Source organism: Elephas maximus, chromosome 5 (genome assembly GCF_024166365.1).
Source record: "Elephas maximus indicus isolate mEleMax1 chromosome 5, mEleMax1 primary haplotype, whole genome shotgun sequence".
Taxonomy (NCBI): Eukaryota; Metazoa; Chordata; class Mammalia; order Proboscidea; family Elephantidae; genus Elephas; species Elephas maximus.
This window is the reverse complement of record NC_064823.1, coordinates 143,749,688-143,765,338: the sequence shown is the minus strand read 5'-3', so window position 1 is coordinate 143,765,338 and position 15,651 is coordinate 143,749,688. Positions and strand designations below refer to the sequence as shown.

General features: G+C 38.1%; 1 protein-coding gene across 2 annotated transcripts in view; it reads left to right on the top strand.

Annotated features, from left to right (window-relative positions):
• SLIT2 (slit guidance ligand 2) overlaps window positions 1-15,651 on the top strand; it is a 417,531-nt gene that overhangs the window by 289,464 nt on the left and 112,416 nt on the right. For both annotated transcript variants that reach the window (XM_049886437.1, XM_049886436.1), the window contains exons 10-12: window positions 4,115-4,186; window positions 4,688-4,759; window positions 13,506-13,577. In XM_049886437.1, coding sequence (XP_049742394.1) covers window positions 4,115-4,186; window positions 4,688-4,759; window positions 13,506-13,577 — 216 coding nt within the window. The remainder of the gene's footprint in view (window positions 1-4,114; window positions 4,187-4,687; window positions 4,760-13,505; window positions 13,578-15,651) is intronic.

Below are 15,651 nucleotides of genomic sequence, written 5' to 3'. Positions count from 1 at the left end.
TTGGGCAACATCAGACCATATATATGTCTTTGGTCTCATAAAATTATACAGGCAGTCCCTGGATTATGAACAAGTTCCATTCCTAAGTGTGTCTTTAAGTTGAATTTGTGTGCAGGTTGCAACAGTTAGGTATGGTTTATATCTAACGTCAGTCAAATATTTGTCTTAATATGTAGTATGTAGTGTGCCTTTCTGTGCATATAAAACATTAAAGAAACACTTCCAGATAAACTAAAACATCTTTAACATAATAATACAGTAATAATGATGTTTTTATGTGGGCCAAAAAGTAGCACTCATTTGTTATTAGGAATTGTTGTATGTACATCGAATTTTTAACTATAATAGACTTTATAGAGGTTGGTTCGTAACTATGAGTTGTAAGCAAGTCAGACAGGGAACTGCCTGTATGTAATACGGTGTTTGCATAATGCCCAAATTACATAACGTCCTGTTTCACAGAACATATTGTGGATGTTAACCAAATTATGACTGTGTGTGTATATTTGTATGTGTGTACATGTATATGTACAGTCATGGGCTGCATAATGTCTGTCTGGGCAATGTCCTACTGCATATATGTCCATGGTCCTATAGGGTTAGAATAGAGTTCATAAATCCTGACCAGAGAACGGACACAGTGAATTTAGGCATGTCTCACCCAGCAATCACGACCATCCTCAGAAACAAAGAAAAAATTCTCCATGCTGTTAAAGGGTCAACTTCACTGAAAGCTACAAGGCTAACAAAAATGTGAGAGGGACCTGTATCAAATATGGATAAGTTGCTAATGACATGGATTGAGGACCAAACGCAACAGTGAATCTCTCTCAGCACACTGATGATCACTGCTAAGGCATGGTGTTTGTTCGAAATGCTTAAAGAAAAGTAGGATCAGACTACGATACCGAGTTTAGTGCTAGCTCTGGGTGTTTGCAGCACTTCAAACTTTTTTGCTGCAAAATGTAAAAGTGAGTGGTGAGTCTGCGAGTACTAATGCGAACGCAGCAAAAGAACTTGTTGAATCTTAGATAAACTCATTGTGTTGTTGTTAGGCGTCATTGAGTTGGCTCCAGCTCACAGCGACCCTGTGTACAACAGAAGAAAACACTGCTAAGTCCTGTGCCATCCTCAGGACCATTGTCATGCTTGAGACCATTGTTTTAGCCACTTTGTCAGTCTGTCTCCTTGCGGGTCATGCTCTTTATTGCTGACCCTCCACTCTACCAAGCATGATGTCCTTATCCAGGGGCTGGTCCCTCCTGATAACAGGTCCAAAGTCTCACCGTCCTTGTTTCTTAAGGAGCGTTCTGGTTGGTGAACTTCTTCCAATTCACATTTGTTCCTTCTTTTGGCAGTCCGTGGTATACTCAATATTCTTCACCAATGCCATAATTCAAAGACTTTAATTCTTTTTCTGTCTTCCTTATTCACTGTCCAGTTTTTGCATGCATATGAGGTGGTTGAAAACACCATGGCTTGGGTCAGGCGCACCGTAGTTCTTAAAGTGACGTCTTTGCTTTTTAACACTTTCTAGAGGTCTTTTCAGCAGATTTGCCCAACCCAATGAGTCACTTGATTTCCTAACTGCTGCTTCCATGGGTGTTGATTGTATATCCAAGTAAATTTAAGTTCTTGACAACTTCAGTCTTTTCTCCATTTATCATGATGTTGCTTATTGGTCCAGTTGTGAGATTTTTGTTTTATTTATGTTGAGGTGTAATCCATACTGAAGGCTATAGTCTTTGATCCTTATCAGTAAGTGCTTCAAGTCCTCTTCACTTTCGGCAAGCAGCATTGTGTCAATTGCATATTGCAGGTTGTTAATGAGTCTTCCTGCAATCCAAATGCTGCGTTCTTCTTCAAATAGTCCAGGTTCTCTGCTCAGCATACAGATTGAATAGGTATGGTGAAAGGATACAACCCTGACACACACCTTTCCTGACTTAAACCACACAGTGTCCCTTTGTTCTGTTCAAATGACTGCCTCTTGGTCTATGTACAGGTTCTTCATGAGCACAATTACGTGTTCTGGAATTCCGATTCTTTGTAATGTTATCCATAATTTGTTATGATCACACAGTCAAATGCCTTTGCATAGTCGATAAAACACAGGTAAACTTCTTTCTGGTATTCTTTGCTTTCAGACAGGATCCATCCACAACAGCAATGATATTTTTAATTGCACATCATCATCTCTTCTGTTTGCTTTAGCTACTGTATGTTCAAGATCAAGTTTTGGAGTCTCTTCTGACATCTATTTTGGTCTTTTCTTTCCTGTCATTTTAATTACATTTTGCTTTCTTCATGTTTGATGTCCTTGGTGTCATCCCATAACTCGTCTTGTCTTTGGTCATTAGTGTTCAGATCTCTTCTTGACATGATCTGTAAATTAATTCTGAAGGGAGATTATTTGCACCAGCAAGTTTATAATGTGTACAAAACCTCCTTATTCTAAAAGTCTTGCTGAGAACACTTGAGGAGGATGACCAGTAAGGACCCCTCTGCTCCTTGGTTTATCACCTTAACCATGATATGGTATTCACAGAAGATCCAAATCACATAAAGTCCTATTTCACAGAACATACTGTGGATGTTAAGGATGCATGACTGTGTGTGTGTGTCTGTATACACATACATATATACAAATATATATGTGTATCCAGGCAGGAAAATGCACATCATACTAGGTATTTCAGTAGAGGGATTTAATACATGGAATGATTTAAATAGTAGTAGATAGAATTGCTACAAATGTAACAGAGATTAGAAAGCTGCTGCCACTCCCAGGACTGAAAAGCCCAAAGGAGAAGTGGGGTTTCTCAAAGTCCAGGCGCTGGTCCCCAGCAAAAACGGAAATTAGGAAAGAATGAAGGCCACTGCTAGGGACAACCTCAGAGGCAGAGAGGGGAAGAAATACCCGGGCTTCTCCTCACCTCCTACCCTTGAATCCCCCACCAATGCTTCTCATTGACCGAACCTCACCAGAAGCTAGTTAGCAAGTGATCCTGGGATATGTGGTTCACAGGAGTCAACTCTCTGGGATACAGAGGAGAAGAGGGGAAGGTGTGGGAAATATTTATAGGGATGTTTATATGGACAGAAATAAAGCTGAAAGGTACCATTTTTTGATGGACTAAAATGTTTACCAAAAGGCTTAATGGGATCTACTGTATGTCTTAAATAACTAGGTGGGTAAAATGCTATCTTTCCATAATAACAGATCCATAGAGTATATGATTCAGGGAGCTATTTTCAATGCTATAATTTTAATGTTTCATAAAAATATGTCAGTTGTGTTTGAATGCACTTTGCTGGAATGGTTCTTAAGTGAAATAATCTCATAATGAATCAGCAGAGCCCAAAGAGTTTCACTGAAAATACCTACAGCATGTATGGATTTAGAATTTAAGATTTTGCCTCATAAGAAGCTTCAAAATTAATTTTGTGGGTTTAATGGTTATTATTTCTTAACCTATTATAAGCATAGAGGGAAAAGGAAAGGGTTTATAAAATTCGATATTCAAAAGTAATTTTCTTTGTAGAAAAATTATAATTATTTGTAAGATGTGTTTATTCAGTGTTACTAGGCACTTCTCTTAGTTAATATTTAGATTATTAAAATATACTGCTAGGGTAGTTCCTTAAAGGTGTTTTTAAGTATTTCCCCTTTTATCCAATATCCGGACCTAAAAATATCTCTAAGTACGTGGCTGCTAACTGAAAGGCTGGCAGTTCCAAGCTACCAGCGTTCCATGGGAGAAAGATGTGGCAATCTGCTTCCATAAAGATTACAGCCTTGGAAACCCTGTAAGCAGTTCTACTCTGTTGTATAGGGCCATTGAGTCAGAATCGACTAGATGGCAACAGTTTTAGTTTTTTTCAGGGATAATACTTAAAAATTGAAATATTTTAATTATTTGAAAAATTGCCTGGTTTTTAATCCTAATCTTCCTCCACATTTAGGGTTAGCACAATTAATTTTAATAGTCATTTTTGAAGAAGAAAGTTCTCATTATGATCATCCAGTTAGCTTCTTGTCATAAACCCTGGTCTGAATTAAGCATTTTAGAAGCTCAGTTGTCCGTTAAAAATGTGCATTTTTTCACTGCAGACGTTTGGAACAGAACTCAATCAAGGTCATCCCTGCTGGAGCTTTCTCACCATATAAAAAGCTCAGAAGAATGTGAGTGAACAATATTGTGAGATATATGTAATTTTTAAAAAAGTATCCATGTCATGGTTATACAAAGATACGTACCTCAATATGACTGTTTAAGTGTTTGATCACGGGAGTGTTAAACGATGTGACTGTCTGCTAGTTCTATAATAACTTTTAATGTGAATGGCTAAACTGTGTAATGTCTTTTTAGTTCTCTGTTATTTCTGTTGTTTAACCTATTGATTTTTGTTAACTGTGAATATATATAGCTGATATATTAGGTAGTCAAATTTTTAAATGTTTTATTTTCAAAAATCAGACGTGGCATCCTTAATATTCTAGGGGAAGAGTTAGTAATTGATTAAAAATTGATTTTTTAAAAAATATAAGACATTTAGCATTGCACATTTTATACGTGTATTGATAGGTACAAAACAAGCACGTGAAAGCCATGAATGACTTTCTCCTGGAGTGAGTCTCCCTGACATTCTATCTAATTTAACCTAATCCTATTTCTGTTCTCAGTGACCTGAGCAATAATCAGATCTCCGAACTAGCACCAGATGCTTTCCAAGGACTGCGCTCACTGAATTCACTGTAAGTATTTTATTGACCACGTCACTGAAGGAAAACGGCGTGTCACAAGTACCAAGCCGTACTTCCAAATCTGGGTTTAAGAAAAATAACTGCCTTCCATCTTACTATGAATTATAAATACTGTTAATTATGAATGACTTCCATAGTTTTTGTGGAGGGGTACTACCTGTCACTAAATCAAACTTTTAAGGATGTAAATTTTATGATTTGATAATTTTATAGACAGCAACAGTGAGAGTTCCCTTTCTGGCAGTTTTGGCTCTTTTGAAACAAAAGAAAAGTGCTTATTTTGAAGTACTCTGGTGGATGTATTTTTAAGCTTCAAGCTTCTAGCCACTGTCTCTAGGGACAACGTCAGCCTCCCTTCAGAATGATGCTTGGTGAAGTCTTGCTGAGAACACTTGAGGAAGGTGACCGGTAGAAGGACCCCTCTGCTCCTTGGTTTATCACCTTAACACTTCTCTGACAGAACTAGCTTTACTTTCTCGAAGAACAAAGATAAGAAAGTAGGACAGCTTTTTCCTGATAAAAGGTCTTTCAGGAGGTAGCTATATTTATATTCTCACTATGGCATCAATAAAATTTATACAATATTCAATAATAATTACTTAAGAATTCAGCATACTCAGTATATTTAGCATTTCCTGTAAAATGTTTTACTAGTTGGAAGCTTTCTTTTATATTAGCAAAATAAAAAGTATCATAGCAGTATAGCAAAGCAGCTACACATGTACAGTAGCCTTTGGGACACTAAATGACTTGTGTTCAAATCCTGGCTCTGCCATTTACTAGGTGCATGAGCTTGATATTAATCTCTCTGTGCCTCAGTTATCTCTTCTCTAAAATGGGGATAAAATTTTCCCTCCTGGCATTGTTAAAGTACAGTGGAAACACTCAAGAGATAATAGCTATCACATGGCACATCCTTCTTATAATTATCCATTTATAAATTTTGAGATTTTACTTATCCCTGAGAATCATTAGGCCCAAGATCCTTAGCATGTTTTTCTTCTTTTTTTCATAAAACTCTTGCAGACTATTGTAGTTTCTTTAATCTCTCTTAGCTAACCGTCTCCAAAATTCCACAGGTGTGATATAATAAAAAAGGGTGAACAGTGAAAGAGTGGATTGCTATATTCCCATTTCCTACAGTCTTTTCTTGAACTGGTGCTAAGTCTCCTCTCCAGTACTTTACATTTTACCAGAAATTTCTTACGAAAGTATAGCACCTCAGTTTTGTCCTCTGCTTTCTTTTTACTATACTCTCAAAGATTGCTTAATATTATAACTCAAAAATACACCTTGTTTTAATTTGTAAGGACAGCTTTCTTGATTTTTTTTTCTTTTTTATTTATTTTTACCATACTTTAGATGAAGGTTTACAGAACAAACTAGTTTCTCATTATACAGTTAGTACATATATTGTTTTATGATATTGGTTAACAACCCCATGACACGTCAACACTCTACCTTCTCAACCTTGGGTTCCCTATTACCAGCTTTCCTGTCCCTTCCTGCCTTCTAGTCCTTGCCCCTGGGCTGGCGTGCCCACTTATTCTGATTTTGTTTTATGGGTCTCTCCAGTCTTTGGCTGAAGAGTGAACCTCAGGAGTGACTTCGTTACTGAGCTCAAAAGGGTGTCTGGGGGCCATACTCTCAGGGTTTCTCCAGTCTCTGCCAGGCCAGCAAGTCTGGTCTTTTTTTTTTTTTTTTTTTTTTGAGTTAGAATTTTCTTCTACATTTTTCGCCAGCTCTGTCCAGGACTGTCTGTTGTGATCGTTGTCAGAGCAGTCAGTGGTGGTAGTGGGCACCATCTAGTTGTACTGGACTCAGTCTGGTGGAGGCCATGGTACATGTGGACCATTTAGTCCTTTGGACTGACCTTTCCCTTATATCTTTAGTTTTCTTCATTCTTCCTTGCTCCTGAAGGAGTGAGACCAGTGGAGTATTCTAAATAGCCACTCACAAGCATTTAAGATGCCAAACACCAGTCCAAAGTAGAATGTAGAACATTTTCTTTATAAACTATGTCCTGCAAGTTAAGCTAGATATTCCCTGAGACCATAGTCTCCACAGCCCTCAGCCCAGCAATTCAGTCCCTCAGGGAATGTGGATGTGTCTATGGAGCTTCCATGACCTTGCCTTGTACAAGTTGTGCTAGCTTTCCCAGTATCGTGTACTGTCATACCATAGCATACTTTTCACTGTGGCCATCTCATACATTTCTGTTTGGGAATTTTTTTTTCTTTCTTTCTTCATTAGAAGTTCTACCTCATACCTGCTTTTCAACAGGGCGAGATCATTCAAAGCCTTGCCGCCCCTACTTTGCTAATGTTAAACTGGGTTTTGCATTCTACACTTTCTTTATAGTAGGAGGTACGTGAGCTGCCTTCTAAAATTTCCCTGTTGTTCCAAAGGACTATAAAATGATTCTCTATCGGCATAATTTTACACTTCATGGAGTATGCTGAATATAAGTTATGTATAAGAAAACTGTACAGAAGCTACCCAATTTATCTTTTTTTTTTTTTTGGTATTCGGATGATATTATCCAAACCCCTCATGTAGTTTCTTTTCAGCTGAATTCATTTTTATCTTTCAATTTCTTTTAAAATTTTCATTCCCTCTTATGAATATAGCATAAATTCTCAACTGCCTACTTGCATATTATGTCTTTATATGACAACATGTCTTTCCTCTCATTTTTATAGATTTTCGCCCTTTTTTCTTGACTATCACCCAACTTGTCTTTGGATTTTTTATGTTTCTTAATTGCTTTACCTTTCTACCATTTTGACCTCATTGTGTGAACAAATTCTACCCAGCCTTCTTGTTGTAGTTAGGTGCATTCGAGTCAGTTCCAACTCATAGCAACCCTCTGTACAACAGAACGAAACTGCAAAACTCTGCCCGGTCCTGGCCATCCCACAATTGTTGCTATGCTTGAGCCCATTGCTGTAGCCACTGTGTCAGTCCATCTTGTTGAGGGTTTTCCTCTTTCTCACTGACCTTCTGCTTTACCAAGCATAACGTCCTTCTCCAGGAACTGGTCCCTCCTGATAACATGTCCAAAGTATGTGAGATGTAGTCTCGCCATCTTTGCTTCCAAGGAGCATTCTGGCAGTATGTCTTCCAAGACAGATTTGTTTTTTCTTTTGGCAGTCCATGGTGTATTGAATATTCTTTGCCAGCACCATAATTCAAAGGCATCAATTCTTCTCCTGTCTTACTTAGTCATTACCCAGCTTTTATATGCTTATGAGGCAATTGAAAACACCGTGGCTTGGATCAGGTGCACCTTAGCCTTAAAGGGATATCCTTGCCTTAGTATTGCTTTACCTTTTCCCAGAGAAATCTCATTTCCATCATATTTAGCAAGCATGTCTTTATCATTACGTTTTTATGGTTGATAGTACATGTGCATCATTTTGCATTTGCGCCTTTTTCTTCATGCACCCATCTTGTCGTATTCACAATAACCATCTATTTTTTCTTTCTTTTAACATGGTCTTAAAGAACACCGAATGATTCACTGGGGGAAAAAAATAGTTTCACTATATAAATGACACTCCTGTGAGCTAGTCTGCATCCTACACTGTTAAACTGTTGAAGCAAAAATCCCAGAGAAATAATTTACTATATCATTTACCCCTTGATTCCTATCTGGGCCCCCCACAATTTATAAGCCTCTTTGTATCTTTCTAAATTTCAGTGGGCTTGAATGAAATTCCTGCAATATTCAAAATTTCTCTTTGGGAATGCTCCTCAAAGGCACACCATTTTCATCCCAGTCCCATCCATGTCTGACACATGGGAAAATGATATACATTCAGAAAACAACTCTTGGTTTCAACTTCATTGGGAACCAAGCTTAGAGCCTAGCAAAGTTCCTGGCCCATAATTAGTACTAGATACCTATCGTTGAATTAACTAACTGAATGGTATTTAATGGAATATCCTGAATTGGTGCCATCTTGGTCTCATTTATTATTTTATTGAACGTATTCATTGTATCTCTTAATGCCCTCTATTTTCTTATTCTTCACCTTAAACATACATTTATTCTTGCTTTACTTTTTCTTAACTCCCTCGCCACCTTGACCCTAACAGAATAGACTTCTCTCTCTTATTCCTTGATTTTATAAATTGTTTCAATGCTAATTTACTTATGTCTTTTTAGAAAATATCTATATTCTACACATATGTTATACAAAGAGTAAAGGAGTTGTGGGATGATATCAAGGACATGAAGAAAGCAAAAGGTCATTTAAACGACGGGAAAGAAAGAAGACCAAAATATATGTCAGAAGAGACTCTGAAACTTGCTCTTGAACATAGAGTAGCTAAAGCAAAAGGAATAAATGATGAAACAGCTGAACAGAAGATTTCAAAGGGAAGTTCTAGAACACAATGTAAAGAAATATAATGAAATGCACAAAGACCTGGAGTTAGAAAACCAAAAGGGAAGAACATGGTTGGCATTTCTCAAGCTGAAAGAATTAAAGAAAAAGTTCAAGCCTCGAGCTGAAATAGTAAAAGATTATATGGGGAAAATACTGAACGACGCAGGAATCATCAAAAGCAGATGGAAAGAGTACACAGAGTCGCTGTACCAGAAAGAATTGGTCGACCTTTAGCTCTTTCAGGAGGTAGCATATGATCAAGAACCTATGGTACTGAAGGAAGACATCCAAGCTGCACTGAAAGCACTGACGAAAAACAAGGCTCCAGGAATTTAAGGAATACCAATTGAGATGTTTCAATAAATGGAGACGGCTCTGGAGGTGCTCACTCATTTATGCCAAAAATTTGGAAGACAGCCAGTTGGCCAGCTGACTTGAAGAAATCCATATACATGTCCATTTCAAAGAAGGGTGATCAATTGGAATGTGGAAATTATCGAACAAAATTATTCATATCACACAAAAATAAAATTTTGCTGAAAATAATTCAACAATGGTTGCAGAGTACATTGACAGGGAACTGCCAGAAATTCAAGTCAGATTTAGAAGAGGATGTGGAACAATGGATATCATTGCTGATGTCAGATGAATCTTGGCTGAAAGCAGAGAATACCAGAACTATGTTTACCTATGTTTTATTGACTACACAAAGGCATCAGACTGTGTGGATCATAACAAATTATGGATAACATTGAGAAGAATGTGACTTCCAGAACACTTAATTGTGCTCATGCGGAATCTGTACATAGACAAAGAGGCAGTTGTTTGATCAGAACAATGGGATACTGTGTGGTTTAAAATCAGGAAAGGGGTGCGTCAAGGTAGTATTTCACCATACTTATTCAATCTATGTCGTCGTTGTTAGGTGCCATCAAGTTGGTTCCAACTCATCGTGACCTCATGTACAACAGAAAGAAACACTGCCCAGTTCAATCTATAAGCTGGGCAAATAATCCCAGAAACTGGACTATATGAAGAAGAACATTAGAGGAAGACCCATTAACAACTTGTGATGTGCAGATGCAACAACCTTACTTGCTGAATGTGAAGAGAACTTGAAACAATCACTAATGACGGTCAAAGACTATGACCTTCAGTTTGAATTATACCTCAACATAAAGAAGACAAAAATTCTTATAACTGGACCAATAAGCAACATCATGATAAACAGAGAAAAGGTTGAAGTTGTCAAGGATTTCATTTGACTTGGATCCTTAGTCATTGCCCGCAAAAGCAATAGTCAAGAAATCAAACAACATATTGCATTGGGTGAATCTGCTACAAAAGACCTCCACAAGTAAAGTATTAAAAAGTGAAGATTTCACGACTAAGGTGTTCCTGACTCGAGCCATGGTATTTTCAGTCACCTCATGTACGTGCAAAAGCTGGACAATGTATAAGGAAAACTGAAGAAGAACTGATATCTTTGAATTATGGTGCTGGCAAAGAATATTGAGTGTACCATGAACTGCCAGAAAAACGAACAAGTCTGTCTTGGAAGAAGTACAACCAGAATGCTCCTTAGAAGTGAGTATGGCAAGATTTCACCTCTCGTACTTTGGACATGTTATCTGGAGGGACTAGTCCCTGAAGAAGGACATCATCCTTGAAAAAGAGGAAGGCCTTCAATGAGATGTATTGATACAGTGACTGCAACAGTGGGTTCAAACATACCAAGGTTTGTGAGAATGGTGCAGGACTGGGAGGGCAGAGTTTTGTTCTTTTGTGCATATGTTCACTGTGAGTGAACTGACTCAACAGTGCCTAACAAAAACAATGACCCTTGGTACATGTTGCCAAAATTTCCTCCCCAAAATATAATTTCTGTCTTTTTCTTAGTCCAGTCCCTTAATTTTTGCAACTATAAATATGTGAACATCTTTTTAGATATATTAATAGTTTACACGAGGAGTCACCCATTTCTATTCATTTGCTGTTGAAATATCCTCTCACTTCGCCCTGTTTATTTATCCATTAACTTGTTTCTCTGCTTACTTATTTATTTTACTCATCAAAGAATCATCCATTCATCAAACCAATGTTACAGCCTAACTGTGTAGCCACAGCCTGTGCTAGGTTCCAGGTGTACAGAAGCAAATAAGTCATTGTCTTAGTTTAAATGCTGCTGTAACAGAAATACTACAAGTGGATGGCTTTAATGAACAGAAATTTATTTATCACAGTTTAGTAGGCTGGAAGTCAAATTCTGGGCACTGGGGGAAGGCTTTCTTTTTCTGCTCTGGGAAAAAATTGTTGTCTCTTTCAGCTTCCCTTCCTTGGCTCGTTGGTGCTCTCCATGTGGCGTCAGTCTTTCTTCTGTGCTTCCATCTGTTTGCCTAATCCAGTCTATTTATTTCTGAAAGATGGTTGGCTTAACATGCTGTACACTGATATGGTCTCGTTAACACAAAAAAGAAAGTTCTGTTCCTAAATGGGATTGCATCCACAGATGATGTCGTTAGGTGGCGTCGAGTTGGTTCCAACTCATAGCGACCCCATGCACAACAGAATGAAACACTGCCCTGTCCTGCACCATCCTTACAGTCGTTGCTACGCTTGAGCTCATTGTTGCAGCCACTGTGTCAGTCCACCTCATTGAGGGTCTTCCTCTTTTCTGCTGACCCTGTACTTTGCCAAGCATGATGTCTTTCTCCAGGGACTGATCCCTCCTGACATGTCCAAAGGATGTAAGATGCAGTCTCACCATCCTTGCTTCTAAGGAGCATTTTGGTTGTACTTCTTCCAAGACAGATTTGTTCATTCTTTTGGCAGTCCACGGTATATTCAATATTCCTCACCAACACCACAATTCAAAGGCATTAATTCTTCTTCAGTCTTCCTTATTCATTGTTCAGCTTTCACATGCATATGATACAATTGGGAAAATACTATGGCTTGGGTCAGGTGCATCTTAGTCTTCAAGGTGACATCTTTGCTTTTCAACACTTCAAAGAGGTCCTTTGCAGCAGATTTACCCAATGCAATGCATCGTTTGATTTCTTGACTGCTGCTTCCACGGCTGTTGATTGTGGATCCAAGTAAAATGAAATCCTTGACAACTTCAATCTTTTCTCCGTTTATGATGATGTTGCTTATTGGTCCAGTTGTGAGGATTTTTTGTTTTCTTTATGTTGAGGTGCAAGCCATCCTGAAGGCTGTGGTGTTTGATCTTCGTTAGTAAGTGCTTCAGGTCCTTTTCACTTTCAGCAAGCAAGGTTGTGTCATCTGCGTAACGCAGGTGGTTGATGAGTCTTCTTCCAATCCTGATGCCCTGTTCTTCTTCATGTAGTCCAACTTCTGGGCTTATTTGCTCAGCACACAGACTGAAAAGGTATGGCGAAAGGATACAACCCTGACGCACACCTTTCCTGACTTTAAACCAATCAGTATCCCCTTGTTCTGTCCAAACAACTACCTCTTAATCTATGTAGAGGTTCCTTCCAAAGATGTAGGGATTTAGAATTTAGAACACATATTTTTTGGGAACCCAATTCCATCTTTAACATCCATGATCCTTGCGCTCAAATTGCATTTAGTTGCTTATTAGCGGTTGGTAGCCTAAGGATTCATTCCTGTTCATACATCCTTTGAAACTAAAACCAAACCAAACCCCTTGTCATCCAGTCAATTCTGACTCATAGCAACCCTGTGGGACAGAATAGAGCTGCCCCATAGGGTCTTCAGTGAACTCCTGGTGGATTCAAACTGCTGACCTGTTGGTTAGCAGCCACTTAACCACTGCACCACCAGGACAAGGCATATATTTCAAAAGTTCTCCTAAATTCATACCATGGTCACCATCTCCACAGATCTGATATTTCTCAAGCATACACATTCTGTTTTTAAGATAAAAATGTTACCCTTATATAATAAAGCCAAAACTTGTTCCTTAATGAGCAGTGGATCTACATATACTGCTACCCTTTTTTATATAGTGTGTTCTCATTTCATATGAACCATATGTGTGTGAACACGCACACATACGTAGAAAAACATAATTTAATAGTAGTTCTGTGGTTATTTCTGTGAAAGGGGGATATGATTATGAATTATATTCATTTTCTTTATTTTTCTATGTTTTCCTAATTTTCTAAAATAAGCATACCTATGGTCTGTAGTCAACAAAAGTATTTGTAAATTGAAGTCTGTTTATTCAATTTTAACTTTAATAATGAACTGAGTACCTGCTAACCTACTATGTACATTAATACGTATGTGTTTAATGAATTTTTATGCTGGTTTGGTTTAATTTTATTTAAAGCCTTTTTTTTTTTTTTCTCCAGTGTACTCTATGGAAATAAAATCACAGAACTCCCAAAAAGCTTATTTGAGGGACTATTTTCCTTACAGCTTCTGTAAGTATTTGTTTCTGATCTGTTGAACCTAAATATGATATTTTAGTCAGTGTTCCATTTTGTTTTCATAGAGGCATCAGAAAAGTTTGACCAAAATATATTTTAATGGCATGGAAGATACTAGCCTAGCAGAGCTAACATCGATTATGGTTATTTACTTGATGACAACACTTCAGAATGGTCCTAAAACCTTTCTCTGTACACCGTCATGAATGTTGTATACTTTCTGGCTGTTCTGTCATTTGAAGCTTGTACAATTCCTGCCTTTTGTGAAACATCTATCTCTCCCTTTTTGGGGGGGTGGGAGTGCTTTAGGTAAAAGTTTACAGCTCAAGTTAATTTCTCATTCAAAAATTTATTCACATACTGTTTTGTGATATTGGTGGCAATCCCCACAATGTGACATCATGCCCCCTCTTTCCACCCCGGGTTCCTTGTGTCAGCTTCTCCAGTTCCTGTCCCTTCTTGCCTCCTCATCCTACTTTTGGACAGGAGCTGCCCATTTGGTCTCTTATATTTAATTGAACTAAGAAGCATGTTCCTTACTTGTGTTATTTTTTGTTTTATAGCCTGTCTAATACTTGACTGAAAAGTGGGCGTCAGGAATAGTTTCAGTTGTGGTTTAGCAGAAACAACTCTGTTTTGATTTAACAGTCATTGGAAAAGAGAGACATGGGGATATGTTTACCAACCATTGTTAAAAGATTCTGAGGAGTGACAGGGCCGGAATAGCTTCCCCAACACATCGATGATGGGCAGTAGGCCATAGCACAGCAGTCCTCAAACTACCCCAGTGAGAAAATGATCTGTATACCCCCAAATTGTATCTTTAAAGACTGCTTTGCTTAGAAAATAGCCAGTGTCCATTTTCTCTAAAGTAATATTTACATATTTCTAAGCACAAGTATTGACACTGAGTGTTTTAATGAATGTCCATGTGAAGAGGAAATTTGAAAAACTAAAATGCTAATGTAATATCCGTAGTGTTAGATATCTTCAGTTTCACTAAACACTTACTGAGGACCTCATTTGGGGCAGACACTGGCCTAGAAGCTGTGCATGTAGAGATGAGTAGTGTGTCATTTCTTCTCCCAAGTGGCTCATGGTTGGTCTACCTTAAAATGCTTAAGTTTAGAATTTTATTTATTTATTAACTGAATCATTTTTATTCACTCATTAAATTGAATTCTTTAAAATTTAGTTCACTTATTACTGGTGGAAATTATATTTTATTTGATAAATATTCCCAATCCCACAAACTTCCCAAATATAAACCTGTTTTTATTACTTAATAAACTTATGTTCATAATTGTGCCCTATTATCTATATCTCAAACTTCTTCACCATTATCCAGATATATAATGTATTTCATAAATTTGCATGTACACACACGTACTGTAAAAGGGTGGTAGCAGTAGTAGCGTCAGAACCTGTCTGACTTCATGGGGGATAATGAGAATCACTATCAGCACAAAGCTGATTCCTATGAGGTAGAGGTCAGACATACCTCCACTCTACAAACTTTTTAGCAATTCTGGCACCAGCCATCCCTCCCATGGCACTCTACTTTTCTACTGAAATCGATAATCCCTTGCAATGGCCACACAGAACTCACATACCATACTCACAGCTAAATAGTTTATTAAGGACCAGGGTATAACTTGGGATCAGGATCAGGAAGCACGTAGGCAAAGTCTTTCTTCTTCAGTGCAGGACAGCTCTCTATCCTCCTCTTGACTGTTCCTCTTGGCCCTGCTGTCTGTCACCCCCAGCTCTACCACTGCACTCCTTCCAGGCCTGTTGCTATCTTCAGTATTATAGCCTTTGACCATGTTACAGTTCTTTTAGGAGGTTCCTTGCCACCTCTCTGTCTCTCCGCTTCTTTCTTCTCTTCCTTCTGCTTCTTCCTCCTGCTTCTCTTCCTCCTCCTTTTAGTCTCAGAAACCTAAGTGGAGTTGGCTGCTTATATACACAGATTCCTCTTCAACTTCAAGGCATGGCCCTCCCACCAGGGCCACAAACTGACCAATCCCCTCTTGGTAGGCCACAGATGCTTCATTTGCATAGTTTATTG